The 18,352-nt window shown below is 42.2% G+C and overlaps 1 protein-coding gene across 2 annotated transcripts in view; it reads left to right on the top strand.

The window, feature by feature from the left end:
- The first annotated feature begins 111 nt into the window (after window positions 1-111).
- kiaa0825 (KIAA0825 ortholog) overlaps window positions 112-18,352 on the top strand; it is a 112,962-nt gene continuing 94,721 nt past the window's right edge. For both annotated transcript variants that reach the window (XM_018668594.2, XM_051075253.1), the window contains exons 1-6: window positions 112-526; window positions 3,970-4,106; window positions 11,264-11,432; window positions 11,877-12,071; window positions 12,250-12,435; window positions 12,683-13,007. In XM_018668594.2, coding sequence (XP_018524110.1) covers window positions 3,976-4,106; window positions 11,264-11,432; window positions 11,877-12,071; window positions 12,250-12,435; window positions 12,683-13,007 — 1,006 coding nt within the window. In that variant the 5' untranslated portion in view covers window positions 112-526; window positions 3,970-3,975. The remainder of the gene's footprint in view (window positions 527-3,969; window positions 4,107-11,263; window positions 11,433-11,876; window positions 12,072-12,249; window positions 12,436-12,682; window positions 13,008-18,352) is intronic.

Raw genomic sequence — 18,352 nt, 5'->3', positions numbered from 1 at the left:
TGCTAGTACTTTTGGTGGAATTCGTGTGTTATTCAGTCACTATGGCGCCAAATCCCCCCCGTTTTTGTTTGTCGATTGGACTTTTCCAACCAGCGGAAGTTTTCGTGGAGCTACTTCCAGGTTGTTGTCACGGACGCTTTCTGTCCCCGGAAACAACCAAAAATAACTGGTTATCATACTGCACCGATTGATTAACGGAAATATCTGATCGATCGATCAAATTGATTTGATTCTGACACAGACGCTGCTCATGAAACCGCACAGCTGTTTACAGAAACCGTTCAGTGCAGTGTTCGGTTGACGTTCAGTGACAGCGACAGATAAGCTTTCTATAGTAATGTAATTTTAGTGTATGGTGGCATATTTGCTGTTGAATTGTGTGTGTTTACAGCTTTGTAACAGGTACACATAGCTGTCGTAGACAAATTTTAGTAATACGTGACCGCAAATGATGCTAGTCATATCTCCCCTACCTGTAATGGATTAACTTTTAATCAAGAGAGGAATATAAAGGAACTTGTAGAAGGTAAGATGCACAAATAATACACGTGTCGTCAAGTGAAGTGTTGTGTTGTAACCTGACAACATTAGGAAATACAGAGTCAGTTCTTTGTCATACAGAGGCAGTAAAAGTCAGTTGCTCTGTAAAGTCCAAGGGCTCTCTCTCTCTCGCTCTCTCTCTCTCTCTCTCTCTCTCTCTCTACATACATACTTATGGTCAACACCAGAATATACTGACAAAAGACAAAAGATAATCAACAGCAATTTTGATAATCTACATAAACTACATTTTAATTTGGCTTCTTAGAATTAATGATGGACATTTTCTACTGGTTTCACATGTTCTATGACATGTTGAGCTTGATCTACAGAGTCTGGATCTCACTTAGTCAGGTCACAAGGCAAAACACCATGCAAAGCAATAGCTGGACTCTCTCAGTGATGTGGTGCTCACACCTTTTGTATGAACATATATTTGTGGTTAATACCTGAAAATACTATAGAGCACTATTATAAGATTTAAATAAAATGTTACCAAATTATAATAAAATGAGAAAAATGATAAGTTGATAATTTATTACTCGTTTGACAAACTCAATCAACAACTATTTTGATAATCAGTCACTCATAGGTTCATTCTAAAAGTCATAAATGAAGAAAAAATTACAAAATATTTACAGGCTCCAGCCTTTCAGATGTGATGATTTAATGCCTTCCTCCCTTTTAACCTGAATACCTTTGGGAGATTTTTAAAAAATTTATTATTGTAGCAAAATAGCACTGTAAAACTTTGGAGTTCATGATGATATATTTACATTGTGCATATTTTTCTTGTAGTTTTCAACCAAAATACAACCACAAAACCTTTATATTTATGTAGTTGTAAGTCAACTCTCTACAGTAAATGTATGTTTAAGATAGGAATATTTAAGTTTACTGGAATCATGACAGTTGGGATGCAATAAGCTACACAATATGATCTGCTCCAATGTGACAATATTGTCTTGTTTTTCAGTGGCTGTAATTGACTCATTGCTCAGGGTACTTTAATACTGTTGAATGATGATGATTATTCCACAAAACAGCAACGACAAGTAATATCAGGATTAAGTCATGTATTATTCATTCCCTCAGTGTAAGCTAATCACATAGGCATTTGTTAGTTGTTGCACTGCAATTTTCAAACAATCTTACGCAACATATTTCAAGAAGATATTGTCCACATATTTCCCCATAGTAAAGGAAAAAAGTGACCAATACATTTTAACAACATTAGTGCCTCCTACGTTTAGCAGACATATCGCTATATCAAATCTGAACTGAAGCCCATCACTAAGCAGACAGGACTTACTATAAAGAAGAAAATCAGTCAAAGCCAGTGCAGTGTAACAGGGCCACATGGTTGCACAGTAACAGAGAAGCCATGTTCCCCCCTGGGTACGCATGAGATAGTTCTCAGCTGTATTGTGATTTTAGAATGTGCACCTATTTAATTTATTATGTTTCCTTTACAGCAGGCTGTTAGGTACCCCCTTTAAAATAATGTTGACTTTAACTTGACATGCTCTAAGTGGCTTTAAAGCGGCGGCCTGGGGGACGTGCTGCTAAATATTTCAGGACAAACTCATTACTGTAAATGGGCCTGTGTGTTAGCCTAGCTGGGGTAGACAGGCAGCAGCAAGAGAGATAGGACAGTGATGTGTGTATGTGTGTATGTGTGTATGTGTGTATGTGTGTGTGTGTGTGTGTGTGTGAGTGAGAGAGAGAGAGACTGTGTTTCTTCCTGTGCTCTAATAGCTGTGGAGTCGATGTCTCAGGCAGGCAGCGCCTGGCCCAGTTGTCCCTGTTGCAACACTGTGAAACACACGGGGGCTCCTTCAACATCTGCTTTGTAAAGAGCTAATGACAAGACAATGGAGACTGGATGATTTAAAGTATAGTACTAATGAGGCCCTGTGTGCTGCCTGGAGAATCCTGACACAGACGCACTTACATGTACACACTCATGCTTAAGATAACAGATGATATGTTGGCAGACCAGGAGGTAGACGCCCTGCAGACGTAGTGTACACACTCAGACCTTATGTCCATCTGTCTGACTGTCTTTCATACACATATACGAGAATATGGTGTTACAGACACTATTCAAAATTACACACACACACACGCACACACACAGGCTCAGCCCATATAATTACAATGTTGAGTTCCTAATCCATGGATTGAAAATCTTCTTCCCTTTCAGCATTGGCTGTGCATAGACCCCTTCTCAGACAGTGGCGCAGAGGGAGCGTGATGATGAGGGGAAACAGTAAGGGAGAAGAAGAGAGGGAGAAATAATAAAGGACAAGCTTAACTGGTGAGGCTGTCAGCAGAGGAAAATAATATTTGTCCAGCTGGACAGGCCTCCCTTTGTGCAGGCTAAATGAATGTTGAGCTTCCTGTCTTCCCTGTCAGGGAGAGTGGCATAGACTGTATGCAGCAGCGAAGAAGCAGAGCGGAGTACGGAGAGCTGTTTGGAGTTTGACAGGGATTATTAAAATCAGAGCAGATGACGAGGAAGGGGCGAGAGGCGGAGTGTGAGAAAGCCAAATTGACACAGACACTCTCCATTACCTTCCACTTGACTCGTGTTGATGACAATGTTGATATGAGACCCAGCAACGCGGCACTGGCGTGGGATTGGCTGTTAGCATGAGCGTTAAGCACCACAGGGTAGGGGGGTGGCCCTCTGTTCTGAGAGACGTAGGGAGATGAGTTGTTTATTTAAAGCCTTGACTGAAGAGCATCTCACCTCATTGTTTATTTATTTGGTCTATTTTTTTTCATGTGTTAACTCACTACAGTGTCACTAGGTGGAAATGGTTAGAGGCTGAGGCAATGAATTTTGATCAGGGGTCTCCTCCTTCTGCAAATGATTTTTTGAGGAGAGAGGAGGGGAACTGGAAGAATCTGTTTTTGCTGATGATAAGCTTCCTTTTGTTTCGGGTCTTTGAGGAGCAATTGATTTGCACCTCCTAATAAGACTCCTGTTTGAGAAAATTTCAAATTATTATAGACCACATGACCGTGGACGCGTGTGTACAGCCTGTTTGTGTGTTTATGTTTGTGGTTACCTTCCTGACAGACAGCTGTGATAATACAACACACCAGATCACGCAGCCAACTGGTATCAGTATACACCACCAATTTAATCCTGACACAAGCACTGTCTTTTGCAGTATTTTGTTTGACAGCATCTTTAACTATTTATTCTCTCTTTAACTATTTATTTTCATGTTTGTTTTAATTGTCCTTTTAATGCAATTTAAATGTATTCTTAATGTCTTATTTTTAATGCATGTCCATGCTTCTGTAAAGCACTTTGAATTGCTTAGGGTATGAACTTGCACACACACCATGAATACTGTTTTGAATGCTATAAAACCTCTACATGTCTCGTTCTTTCTCTCGTTCCTCTCCCTGCAGAGCACTATGGAGTGGCCGGGGGATTTTCCTGACGACCATGCCTTTGTGGATCTACTGGTTCCAGGGGTTTCCAGTGAGCTGGACTTTGAACAGTTTCTCAAAGACACAGAGGAGAAACTCAATCTCAATGCCAGCAGGTCAGTCAGAGCAGTAAAAGCACTGACTTAATATGCCATCCTGATCTTTCTGACCTTAAATTCAAATAGTTCCATCATTTTGAGTTTTGCCATTTTCCTTTGAATTCCACACCCCCGAATCACTAATCACAATACTTGCTTTTCATCAGTTTTAGAATTTAAGCTTTATGATGCCAAAGCCAGACTGAAATTAAGTACTGTCCCAGTTCACAAAGAAATCCCAAGTAAGAAGACATGAATGTAACAGTGAACTTTTTTTACAGCATGTGTTTGAGGGATTATTTTCTGAGGGAGACATTTCTTTCTGAGGATGTCAGGTGAATAATGGAACAATTCAGCACAATTCAACATGAGGACACAACACTGGCACAATGAAATTAATGTTAAACGGTAATTTTGACAAAATACAATTAAAGCCTTGTGTTCACTTTCATGGGTATGTATTACTTCTCAGATGATTTCTGTGTACCGTAATTTCCGGACTATAAGCCGCTACTTTTTTCACACGCTTTGAAACTTGCGGCTTAAACAATGATGCGGCTAATTTATAGATTTTTATGGGCTTCATGCCGCAAAAACATTTAGACACCTGCGGCTTATAGAAAAGTGTGGCCTGTATATGTACTTTTTTTTTTTTCTTTTTAAATTTAGCGGGTGCAGCTTATAGTTAGGTGCGCTCAATAGTCTGGAAATTACAGTATGTGGAAGTTGCTTTCTGAACTGTACAAAGATTAAGGCCAGAAAAAAAATAGCTTGCTCTGAAGGTGGGAAAACAAGCTCTTATTTTTATGCTGACTACCACTGAGAGAGGTGCACACACCAGCAGGAATCAATTTCAAGAGAACTACCTGCATGACCGACTAGCAAAACAAAACATAACAAAAAAGAAAGAAAGAAAGAAAGAAAGAAAGAAAAGAAAAAGTAATGCAGTTTACAATTGTGGCAAGTGGCAAATCTCAAAGTAGAGATATGAAATCATGATTACAAGCCAAAAGACTGCATCCATCTTTTTGTTGGGCTAAATTACTCTCTTTCTCTCTCTCTGCCACTCTTTCCTCTCCTCATCATGTCAATCTCCTGAATGAGGACTGTCCAATTTACCAATCACATCTGTGTATTTGATTATTATTATTTATTTTTTTTTACATATTGCAGACTCATTTGAAGAGGGAATGGTAAATATATGTCACCTGTTGTGAGTTCAAACAAAAAATCTCTTAACAGGCCTGCTATTAAAGAAACTGTATAAATATCTTTCTTTTAAAATAAGGGGATGTGTTCTCAGTTGAGAGTCTAACAGGACAAAGACCCAAGACTCTAAGTATTACTGTGGCAGCAGTGTGGAAGACTGAATGGAAAGATCATTACTGTGGCATCAGTGTTCTTGAATCTAGAATGTAGTAATTAAATGAAAGGACTGATTGGTGACTCTGAAACTAAAGTAAATACATTAGTTTCCACAGCTGAACAGCCTATTTGTACAATTCAGACACAATTGCACAATAGGGAAAATTCTGAGCTGACAGTGACTGTCCTTTCACTGTGCACTGTACACAGAAAATTAGAAAGAAAGAAAAAATTCTTGTCATATGAAGCCTTAAGAAAGCCTGACTAATAAACTGAAAATATACAAGCCTTGGTGCAAACATATGGTAGTGCACAGGGACAAATCTGACCAGCTACATGTAGCTATGGGCGTTAGACTAACCATTTTATTGCAATAAGGGTAACTTGTCTGATTCAGCCTTAACTGGATTTCTGTTTTTCCATGTAGGTGTAAATATAGTCTATTGGATTTAGTCTGCTTAACATTGTTGAGGACTTTCGCTGAAATGAAAATGTTTGTGGTTATTCTCTGTTTCTATGTGTGTGTATATAGTTGAGCTGATTTGGGATGATTGTATAAAATGGCCTTATCAAACTTTTATTTTCTTACAGTATTCCAAACACTTAATACATCAAGTATTTGATAATATAACCCGAAAGATTCAATTATATTAATTACTCAAACAATCCTTCTGTCATGTGTTACAGAAGAAAGTGCAGTGTAGCAACTTATTTTTTTCTTTCTTTTGCACCTTCGCTGAAATATAGATGTCTGTCAATAATGGCAGACAGGGATAGTTGGAGAGCGCAAATAGATTGATAAAGAGACAGACATTGGGGAGAGAAGTAAAAGAGAAATCTATATTTCAGGTCTTTTATTGTTTGTGGTGTTATGAGGCTGAGGGCAGATGATGAAGGACAGGCTAAATGTAGCAAGTGAACAAAGCCTCACTCTGGCACCATTAGTGTCTGGGACTCATCCCTTCCTTACTCTCTCTCTGTCTCCTTCCCTTTCTCTCTCTTTCTTTCCTTCCTCCTTCTAAATGGGAACATAATAATTGAAGATTCCACATCTTGAAACGAAAACCCTTGGGTAGGTAATTCAAGGCTTATTACCGAAGGCCAGGCCATTTTTCTGCTTTCTAAGCATTAAAGGGTTATTTTGTGTTCCTGCAGATGGGAGAGGGATAACCATTATGAGAACAAAGCGTCCAGATAATGGAGAATGGGGCTAAAAATAAGGCAATCCTTCTCTCGCCGTGGGGGACCACTGGTCAGTATCTCTGTCAGGCTGCATATAACTTCCTTCCAGACTACTTCAAGACAGCCCCTTTACTGTCAGCACACATCCAGACAAACAAAAATCTCACAAGGCCTCTCTTTCGCCTCAGCCAGGGTGGGCTGCAGACACACACACACACACACACAAACACACATCCACAGCTCACTCACCTGCTGCCTAATTGACTTATCAGTGTCTGGGACAAATTACGGAAGTGGAGGAGAGGAAAGGGAAACCGAGAGATGGGGGAGACCGAGCTGCCCACACCCGTGAAGGACTGCAACCAGTTTATGGGTCAAAGTGACTGGCCTGCTCCCAGTTCTCAGATGTCAGAGATTTTCCTAAGAGCTACTCCCTAATTGAAGGAGATTAAGATAGGCTGACAACGGAGCTGGCTACCCCAAATTGAAACGCTGTAATCCATTAGTTTTCATCAGATGGGACAGTGGCGCGGTGCATGGCTGGGTGGGGAGCGGGGAGTGGTGGGCCACCAGGAAAAATCCTCTAATGAAGTGTCAGTGCAGGCCCGGAGAGTGCAGACAGGCCTCTAGTTTCACACTGGCAAGGCAAATGGCTCTCACTAGTCGCCTGCCAGTCTTGATCAGGGTTCAATATCAATACTTTTAAATTTGATTCTTTGTGTGTTTAAGTGCTTCTGATAGTCAGGACTTTGTATACGTGCGCGAGCAGTTGAGAGAGAGAGTTGAAAGTCTGCCACTGTAAAATATCGTGCAAGGTTCCCTTCCAGTGAGCAAAAATACTGATCTGTAGTCTTTGCAGTATGTAGCTGATTTTGTGTTTAGCTGTGCGTGACACGTGTGTTAAGTTAGTATATCAGCTGTATCGGTTCTCCGGTATCATTGGCTTGGGCCCGGTGGCTGGGGGGTTGAGGGCCGAGGGCACTAAGTGGACGACAGGCTGGGCCAGGATAGGATCTGTTTTCAGCCTGTTCATTCAAGCCCATTCACTCCCTTTCCCCTCACAGAATGGGGCCCTTTGATGGAGGAGATATTTAGTTCTCAGGCGACTGGTTTGGCACTGACTGGAGCTGGGGCTTATTTGAAAGGGATCTTCCTGCCCCTGTTGCCTCTAACCCCCCCCCCGCACCTCCTGTAGGCGAGCAGAGGGGAGCAGAGCGCGACAGACAGACAGCCCCGCAGCAGCCCACCCACACTAAATTAATTCTGACAAGGAACTTAAGATAACGTCAAAGCGCTGACTAATCGCAGGATTGGGTTTCCGTAAGTCAGGGAGCTGTGAAATGTGCCATCATATCTAATAAAAGACCTCCGGTTGCTCCCTTTCTCTCTCAGCGGTGGGGAGGGTTGGGGGGTGCACGGTTGCGGTGTCGACTGTCTAGCTATACTGGTCTGAAAAACAATTAGATTTCACTTCAGCAGTGAAAGTGCAAGTGTGTGTATGTGTGTGTGTGTCAGTTAGGGTAAGATGATTGACATGTTTGTCAAGAGGCCTAAAGAATCCTTTCCTCCCAGTTTCCTCTCCCTCTTTTCTCATTCTTCGAGTCCTTTGTTGAGTTCTGCTCCGCCATTTTTGCCATTACAGTTTGGTCCATTGTCGTCTTTACTCAGTAAGTTGAATGGTTTTATTTTCTCTGACTCCTCTGTTTTCTACCCATTTTTACCTTCCTCTTCCCTCATTCTCTTTCTGTCTCTTTCCTTGGCGTCTGAGCTGTTGGCAGTGGAAGTCATCAGGTTCGGAGCTAATCCTGCCAAGTTGATTAGGCTGCAGGTAGCTTTCACACCGGCGGGCAAAAGGTCACAACATTGTAGAGAGCTGGATGGACTTCTTGACACAGACCATCCACATTGACTTTATAACTTACAGCACAAGGCCCTAAGGAGGGGTAATTGAAAGGCGAGAGTAAAGAAAAGGAAATTAGGAAAGTAAGAGTTTTGAGGAGAATGAAAGAGGGGGATGGGGGTGGAGGTGGGGGTAAGGATGGGGACTGTGGAGGCCAGGGTTGAAAACCTATCTGGAGCAAATGCTGTTGCTGTAGCCATTAGAGTACATTGTTTCATTGAGTGAAGGCAGGAGTGAGATGATTGGAAGTGGAATGAGTATGAAGCCTAAAAGCCATTCTCCTTCCTGTCCCAGTATATGGCTTCACATGGATTTCAAGTCAAATATCTACTTGTGTTGTATCCACCTATGACAAAATTGAGCTCCAGAGACTGTGGTAATATCTCGCCAAGTCCTGGGCAAACAAGGTGGATGTCCCGCAAAGCTGCACTTTTATCTGACCTCAGTTATGTAGTTTAGTCTACCTACATTTCCTGTTTTTAATGAACTTCAGAGAGTCGGTGAAAAGTGAGCTACAGATGGAAGCCCATTTGAAACCTGCTGTCTATGTGAAGTCCTGGGGTAGAGCCCAGAACGAACATCCATGTTTATGACGTACCATAAACACACATACAGTGCTCTGTGCTGCCATTTAATCTACAGCAAGGTTTCATTGCAAGTCAGAAATCTATACTAAAAGTTAAACTTCTTACTTCTGCATTTATCCCTAAATGTACATTTCTTCTCTTTAAATTTTACCCATCCTGATTGATCTTTAAAAAAGGATGTCAGAGAGTCATTTCCATATTCTCCTTAGAGAAAGCAAAGTCAGAGGTCACAAAAACAAACCAGCATCTGAACGCTCCTTTGTGTTGTTTAAACTGGTGTCGGTTAATTTTACACACAGTGCCATCAGCAATCCTGAACCAGTTGCTGAGCTCACACAATCTGTCACACATTTAAGGCAATATCTTTCCTATACAATGTTCATACAAGAACAGGTATTAACATGCATAGTGATACAAAAACACAATCGCACGCACTTCACAGGGTGAGGTGAAAAAAAGAAAAACATAACAAAGGACTGTTTAATGAAGGTGTCGATACAGTAGTTCTTCACTTGTGGTACAAGTATTAACTGGCATCAAATCACTCCAAACACACAAAACATCCCCACTTTATAATCAGGGTTTCTGTCAGTCAGCAAGTTAGTGTCAGGAGAATAAAGTGAGATGCATCATTTGGCCTGCCGAAAGAAGAAGAAAGAGAGAGAGGGAGAGGAAGATAGTTAAAGAGAGAGAGAACGATAGCATTAGGCAGTGTTCAATCTAGAGGATAGCGGTTTGTAACAGTCTATAACATTTTATCCCCTTGCGTTTTTCCCCACTGAAACCAAAGTGTGTCAGATTGAACGGTTATTTAATGTGTTGCCATTGTAAGACATCTGGATGCGTTCATGGCCCAAGAGCAGGCAGGAGGCAGTTTATAGACCTGCGGTAGGGGATGAGCTGTCTGATGGGGGAAAAAGGCACTTTGGCTTCGTGTCATGTAGACTAACACACATATACACACATTCACACACACACGTTTGGTACATGTAACAGCAGCTAATTAATATTTTCGTTATCTATTGATTATTTGTTTGAATATTTGATTAATAATTAAGTGATGTATTAAACTGCTTATTTCGTTTGAAAAGCCATCAAGCTGTCAGTCATTGATTGTCTTGATTTAGTTGACACACACATTCATGTATGCAACTTTGTGCACACACAGTCACACTGGAACACAATAGCAGCATTCACAACACCATAACATGTTTAATTATGCAGGTATGTAGGCCTGCACACACACACACACACACACACACACACACACTGACACACACTGTCTTACATGGCCAAATATATATGCATTGATTTGCATGGAAATGACTAAACATGTCGAGCCCAAAGATGTCATTTCTAATCTGTCATATTAAAGGGGAAACGGAATAGCTGATGCAGTCTGTTAAAATCAAAAGAGCTGTGTTTGTTTGTGTGTGTGCGTGTGTGTCAAGGGGAAGAGTAAGACGTGAGACGGCAAGACGCGCGCGTCTCAGATGCCTGCCGATGCCTGTAACACCACTTCACGCCAGATGCTTAGCACACACTCACACACTGATATATCGATGTCTGTGTTCATTACTGTTGATGCATCAGTATCTGTCTTCTCACAGTACAGACACTGAATGAGAGTGAGGGAAAGCCAAATGTGATGTGCAGTGTAGGTCCCTCAGTGTGATTGTAACATGACCTGTTTTCTGTGTTGTTCTTGTGTGTGTGGCAGCGTCTTCATCTGGGTATGTTCGAATGACTGGGGTGCGCCTAATCTCTCAACAGTCTCCTCACTCGGCTCCGCAGATCTTGACAGTCACTACAACACTTTGCTCAGTCACGACTGAGTAAAGGAGGAGTTTAGATTAACAGGAATGTGTTGGCTGTGTGCTGGTAAACATGGCATGTAGGGGAGTATCAGATGGACTGGTTCTTTCTTGCATTTTGCATTTTAATCTTTTCTGTTGTTGTCAGAATTGAACATAAGCAGCAAAAACTGAAACTGACTGTTGGGGGTGTATTTTCCCCTCATTTTTCTAAGTTATCATTTATTTTGCTAAGTCATTTTCTCTTTCACTCTGAGCTTGGTAATGCATACCGTTTCATAGTCCTCAGCCTCACAGACTTACACATCGTATGTCCTTTTCACTCAGCATTGAACAGCAGCTGAAGGAGATCCAGGCCAAAATGGGAGAGTCCCAGACAGGGGAGCGTCCGCCAAGTCCTTCGGAGTGCCTGCAGTGGTTCAGCCTCAGAATGCACAACAGTGTGAAGCCTGTTACCACTGGACATCAAGAGCTCATGGACTTCTTCAGAGCCTTGGTAATACATCACAATGTTGATGACACTGACTGATGGTGTTGATAATATTAATGATAATAGTGCTTTAAATATTTTACATGTAATAAAATCTTTTTTTTCCAAAATGAGAATTCTAGAAGACTGATAACTGACAGTGGTTATGTTGACCATAATGATTTCATCAATCTGCTCTGATATTGTTGAATATCCTCAATTTCCCTATTGACTGCACTGATATTCTGTTATTAACATTTAGCTATTTATTGATCTGCAGCCCTTTTTATTAACACAACCTTCAGATGTCAAGAGATGGCCTTATGCTTGTATTTGGCTTGATATATTGATTGACATATTTTCATATTTGGACTTGCTGGGTCTGCAGTTACACTGTACTGTTTCATAACTTCAGGTAGTTTTCTTCTCCCTCCAGTGAAATAAACATCTTCATTCCTCTGTTCCATTCAGCAACAGTACCTGAGATCTGAAGATGCGGGGAGAGAGGAAGTGACGCTTCAGTTGCTTCTGAACCTGTCTGCCCAGTGTGGTGTCTGCTTTCCTTGTACTCCCTCTTCTACCTCCACGTCCTCTTCTCTTCATCCTCAACAGACTGCCTCCCCCATCCAACTGGTACATACGGTCAGAGATGACGCTTCATTAGAGGTAATACACATTATGTTATCGGGTTAATTGATTTAATGTGTATTACAGCATCTGAGTGGATTTAAATAAAGATATGCTTGGCTACCAGAAAAGATAAATATTTGGTCACCTCCTAAAATGGGTGTTGTCAATAATAGTGTGTTTTTGTACTTACCCCTCATTTTATTATTTCCTTAAGATCCAGGAGGCATGGGATGTTGTGCGTCTGCAGCTGCGCCGCCACCTGCTGGACCGGCTGTCTTCCCGCAGCCCAGAGCATCCTGGACCTGGACAAATTTCCATTCTGTCCATCCCTGAACGAATCCACTGTCTGCAGCAGCTGTTCTTTCTTTATCCTGAGTCTGAGGTGCTCACACAGTACCAGGTGTGGCAGAATAGTGAAAATGCAGCAATGAAAAAAATCCTGTGAATATATTCCATAATTTCCTGTACAAATTAAATTTCTATTTTTGTTGAAACATATTTGTTGGCAAGTGTTTTTCCACCATAGTTTAGTCATGAGCTATGTTGTTTTCTTGAATTCCAGACACTGTCAATTTGCAGCACCAGTATGATACAGTAGAATACTAGTGATTTTACAATGATGTATTATTTTGATTTTATTCATCCAGGGCCTAAGAAGCCAATCTGTGCAGGTTATTCTGCACTCGACCCTGAGCTCCAGCCCAGGCAGTGAGACTGGCTTTGACAGACTGGCTCTGGGTTTCTGCTCTGTGATCCCAGCTCTGACCCAAGCCCTCACAGAGGAACTCCAGGTCCTTTCAAGACTAGCAGAACCACACACCATCCTCGGTTTCCTTAACGCAGCCTACCTCAGCACTGTGGCCAGAGAACTGGCCTCCCTGGTGGAGAGAGAATGTGAGATGGCCCTTAGGGACAACACCACACTCAGCAGCAGGATCAAAAAATATTCAGCCAGGTCCCGTGCAACTGTGGGTAAGTGGCTCTTTCAAATTAAGAAAAAGAGTTTCCTCTGTCTGCTCATTCTGTTTTCTTTTTTCTGTCCAAATGGTTAGAGAGTTTATTTAGATGTGCCTTACTGCTGTTTTTTTCTTTCCATTTTTACCTTCTTTCCTCTCCTCCTGCTTCTTATTGTTACCCAATAAAGGCTAAACGATTTTCTCTCTCTCTCCTCTCCATTTTTACTTTTCTGTAACCAACTGTAGTGTGCAGTGATCTGAGCCTGAGCCAAGGCCTCTGTAAGTGATTGTCAGTAACTGCTGTTCCCATTGTAATTGCTTTTCTTTTTACTGCCCTCTTTCCCGTCTGCCTTACTTTCCTCTTTACCAACAAAAAGAGAAGAGCAGCATTTCCAGGGCCAAGGCTTCGTTTGAAACTACCTCTAAACACTATTTACCACATACCTCATCTATGAGTGTGATGACCCTAATGCCAAGAAAGGTCTGAGCCATATCCAAGGTCTGTCTGCAGCGTGTTTAAGTCAGATTTAATTGGGTTCTTCAACTTGAACCTAAGGCAATGTGCACTGTGCCAGTGTTGACAATAGCTCTGCTGTCCTCTTTATAGGAATTCCATTGAAAAAAATCAAAACAAAGTTTATTATCAAAAAGTAAACAAGGGCAGAGCAGCAGCAGCACCCTCACACAACCTTGTGACCTTAAGGTGGAGATGGGAAAGTGATTAATCTTAACCTTTCTCTTACTTTTGAGCAGTGATATAGCTGTGTAGGAAGAACAGCAGGGGGTTGTGAAAGAGTTGGCACAGGAGTGAGAGCAAGGTTGAACATTTTCTCGACCTTGTTGCACAGTAGGGTGGATATTTGACAGAAAGAAACCATATGAAGTTCTTTTAATATTTGCCAGTAATGCAGAATGTGTCACTGTGATGGAACATTTAGTGATGTTAAAGACTGTGACGAGCACAGACCTTCACATGCTGTGTCACTTTTGATACTTAATTCCTCCCATATTCTCTTTGTTTGTTTCATATTGGCCTATTTACGGCTTGCTGAGGGTAAAGATTCACGGTAAAAAAAAAAGAAAAAAAAAAAGAAAAGAAGAAATGTAAAGTGTGTGAGCCATTGTTTACTTTTTCAAAAATGGTGCACATGTCAGCTTCCCTGCGGAACGGGGAGAAGAGTGCTTTTACATCTGCCATTCTTCGATAAACACACCACCAGCCTTGCTTCTCTTTCTCCCCTCTCTCTCCCTCCCTCCATCTCTCTCTTTCCATCTCCCTCTCTGGTTTTTACTTTCCCTCTCCTTAAACGTGAGATGAGAGGAGGCAGCCAGGATAATTGGCCATGCGTCAGTTGGGCTGTTTGATCACGTAACGCGGCGGAGGCTACACACCTACGTGCCGCTCAACAAACCGTCAAATGTAGCACCGGAGGCAGAACACGGCTCCAAAGGGAGCGGGGGACCCGTGCTGTGTAATGATGGTAAAATGGAGCAGTTTTGCCTGTGCTGGTTTTACGTGTGTGTATGTGCGTGTTTGTGTGTGTATGTGTATGTGTTTGACTATCAGCTGCAACACAGCTTTGAGGGCTACAACTGGGATTACATTTTTGTGTTGTTCATGTTTTAAGCCCCCCCCAAAAAAGGAACCCACATACCCACCACCCAAATGCCCGTGGCTCCTAAAGAGCCAAGGCTTGAACATTAATGCATAATCTATTTTCACACTTTACTGTATATGTTATGCCCATAATTGTCAAGACAATTATGACAGTGGTAAAAAAAAAAAAAAAAAGTAATTCTATTTTCATAAGCATCCAATGATTTCTTAGATCTCTCCCTCCTTCCCTGCTGTGTTATTGTTTATTCCAGCAGTAGAGGCAGGCGGTAGGTATATTTTGATAAGAGCCATGCCGGGGAGACTGTGCAGGCTCCCAGGGGAGCAGCACTGTCTGTAGCATCAGCCACTGTCAAACCACTGAACCATTTAACAGCGTTCACGGCGAGATCTGCCTCCTCTTTTAACCCCACTGACTCAAAGGTAGGCTCTGACATTGTACCTAGACAGATGTGAAGGGTCTGAGCCCCCCCCCCTCAAAAAAAAATTTCCCTTTACTCCATCTCTCCTTCATCCACTTCCTCTCTCTTTCTGTTTTCTTGTCTTTTTTTTTTTCCAATTTTCCTGTAGTTTTCCAAGTGTAATGGGGTGAGCAGTGAGACTGGGGAGTGTGCTGGACAGGTTGGCTGGTCAGGAACAATACAGGCTTTAAACCTTACTGATACACCTCACTGGGTCTGCAGGGGAGTGGGTGGGCCAAGCCTGCATGTCACTGAATGTGTGTGTATCTGTGTGTGTGTGTGTGCTTTGCCAAAATAATGCAAATACTGTAATTTACATTTTTTCAGTGCCCTTAGCTCTTTAGAGTTATGCTGGGATAAAGGTTAAAGGCCATCAGTTACAGTTTTCAACAGTCATCCAAGTTCTGTGATTTTCTACATTAAAAGCTGCATTAGGTAAAAATTTCTCCATAGAGACAATTACACACTTTCTCTCACAGCAATGTAGCTAGTTATTGCTCCTGTTAATACAAATAGTAGTAATCAGAATTTGCACAACCTTTAGCTAAAATTGGAATGATTCCGTGCTAAGAGATGCACCCGACACCAGTGCAGACACACCAGCACTAAAAAAGCCATTTACCATGGTGCAGTTTTTGTGTGTTTGTACTTATTTGCCCTGTGCAAACGTTTGAGTAGCCATGTAGGTGGGTTGTGCATGTGTACATGTGTGTTTTCAATCACCTTTGAGCATGTGTCATGTGCATATGTTTGCCCATTTGTCTTTGAGTCGATGCTAGTATGCACACTAATTGCAGGCTTACTTAGAAAATTGTGTGATCAAGAGTCATTTAATACCTCCCTTTTAAAAATGCATCATTAAATTTCCATATGGCATCGGTAATTTGCATACGTATGCATAGGAGATCCGTGTTTTTGAAGGACATCAAAAGCTTTCATTCCAACTTCTCCACATACACACATACAATTTATTCCCCAACAATCGACCAAAGGGTTGAAGTCGAGGTTGTGAATTTCTGGTTCAAACACTTCGCAACCCCATTCTGATAGCGCTGATTTGAATTCCACTTCCACTAATTTCCCCATATGACGACGTCGGCAGCTCCCTATAGATAAAAAAGGATTGAGTCAGAACATGTATAGCAAGCACACACCCCCCCCCCCCCAACCCCCGTCCTCGCCCTTTCTGGCTCTTTGAACTCTTTCTTAGAGAAAGCACAGCAGCCTATTCAGCGGGGAGAGAGGTTCAGTAGTGACGCGAGATAGCTAGGCTGAGGCTCTGACTGGCATTGGAGGTGCTTGTGGGGATTGAGGCTACTTGGGAATGGCGTTTGTTAATATTTAATAAGAGCAGCTCCTCACTAGATCATATCTCTGCCTGAGTTTATACACCCTGTCAGCCAGGGACGTGCACCCGCATGCTGCCATGTAATTATGTGCAAGGTAGGAGGGTTTGTGTGTGTGTCTCTCTGTGTACATGTGGCGTGTTGCTTCCAGTTTATGGATGATTCTTTTTTATGCTGCTCTCTTCCACTGTCCTTGTAGATGCTGAGAAAGGCCTTGTTTAAGAAAGTTACCACACAGAGCAAGTGGTTATTTACTAATTTTAATGAGAATAGCTGGGTCTTTACTCTCTGGTTGTGTTCATGTGTGTATGTGTAAGTGTTCATTTTCTCTAAATCATAGCTCCAATGAAATTACAGAAAAGAATATGTTTCATGGCCCTTGAGAATGTGTATTATGCGTGCCATTTATTTTTTTTTCCCCATTTCCTCCGAGTGGTCACAATAGCTTTTGTGTATCACTCTTGAAAAGCTCAAGGATATGAACATTTTCCTGGCACCTTCTATTGAGAAAGCACAGACAAAAATGGCTAGCTTATTGAGAGCAGCCAGCACTTCGTAATGAAGAGTCAGTGTGATTCGCCGAGGGCTTGAAAACAATAATGCGAACAAGGGCACTAAACAAGTGGGTTTTAATGAAATGCTCCCATCAAGACAATACATTCCTCCGTGTTCTTCATCCAGGCTGCTTGGTTCAAGTACACGGAGGAAGCCAGAGAAATCTTAACCCCTATCTCACTGTCACTGCAATATTCACCACAAAGAGAGCCAGAAACAAAGACAGACACAGAGGAGGATAGAAAAACAAATATAAAACACAAGAAGGTTTGCCAGGATTCTCTGTCACCACAAAAAGTGTCACAGTCACAACTACACCTCCTCCTTGGTAAGCCAACTTAATTGAGATATCAAATATTGCTACTTTCCCCTTCTGTGAAGGGCAGGTGGCCCCTGCTGTGGACTGGTTGGACAGCACCAAGGGACAGGGCCACAAGAGACCGGGGCTTGGGTGGTTTGTGTTTGTGCATGTGTGCGTGCATGTGTCAGAGTGTGTATTAGGGAATCACAGCAGGAGGTCTCCCATAATAAGGTTGTCTGAGCGAGCAGTGGGCCGCAACTGACGAAGAGGACCCCAGCTGTCACAGGGCCTGGCAGGCGGTCCACAGTGGCTCATAGCCTTCATCTACCCACATACGCACACATACATGCCACAGACGTACCCCAAGGCACCCACGCGACCCTGCTTGACACCCTATGAGATGAACACACAAGGAAGCATGGATACACAGAAAACACAGGCACAAAAAGAAACACACAGGAGAGCCACAACATTACACTCCAGGAGCAAAGCCCCATGAAAAGCAGTGCACAAATACACAAGACTGAGGTGTACCAGCCCATTTTGATATTTAAGTGTCTTTTAAGTGGTTAACATCTGTGTCAGTGTGGATCCCAGGCTGTAAGAAAAGCACAAAGTGGCTACTGCAGGATGGACTGGCAGGAGGGTTGTGTTGTCTATTGGCACTTTGTTTTCGCTGCTGCTGCTCTGCCCTAAGCAGCGCTTCTTTCATAGTTTGTGTGTACTGTTGAGTTCAGGAACTAATTTAAACTGGGTTAGCTTCAGGCCTGTCACTATTTTTAGGAGGGGAAATATATTATTTCATTATAAATTTAGTTTCCAGCCACGCCACTGTGCTCTGTGGAGTCCCACAAGGGTCAGTATTTGACCCCCCTCGATTCAATAGTTATATGCTTCTGTTTAAAGGGGAAGTGCATTGATTTTACACATCAAAGTCTGTTTACAGGTCTTGAGGAGTCCTGCTGCATATCTGAAAAAAAGTTGTATAAAGCCTTTTGCTGCTCCAGAGAGAGCTGCATTGGAACCTGCCTCAAGTGGCTTGACTTGAGGCAGCACTGGTCGATGCTGAAGACAAGTCTGAAA

The sequence above is a fragment of the Lates calcarifer genome, linkage group LG13 (assembly GCF_001640805.2).
Source record: "Lates calcarifer isolate ASB-BC8 linkage group LG13, TLL_Latcal_v3, whole genome shotgun sequence".
NCBI classification, from domain to species: domain Eukaryota; kingdom Metazoa; phylum Chordata; class Actinopteri; family Centropomidae; genus Lates; species Lates calcarifer.
Note: the sequence above shows the minus strand (reverse complement) of the source record. Positions and strands in the feature narration are given on the sequence as shown.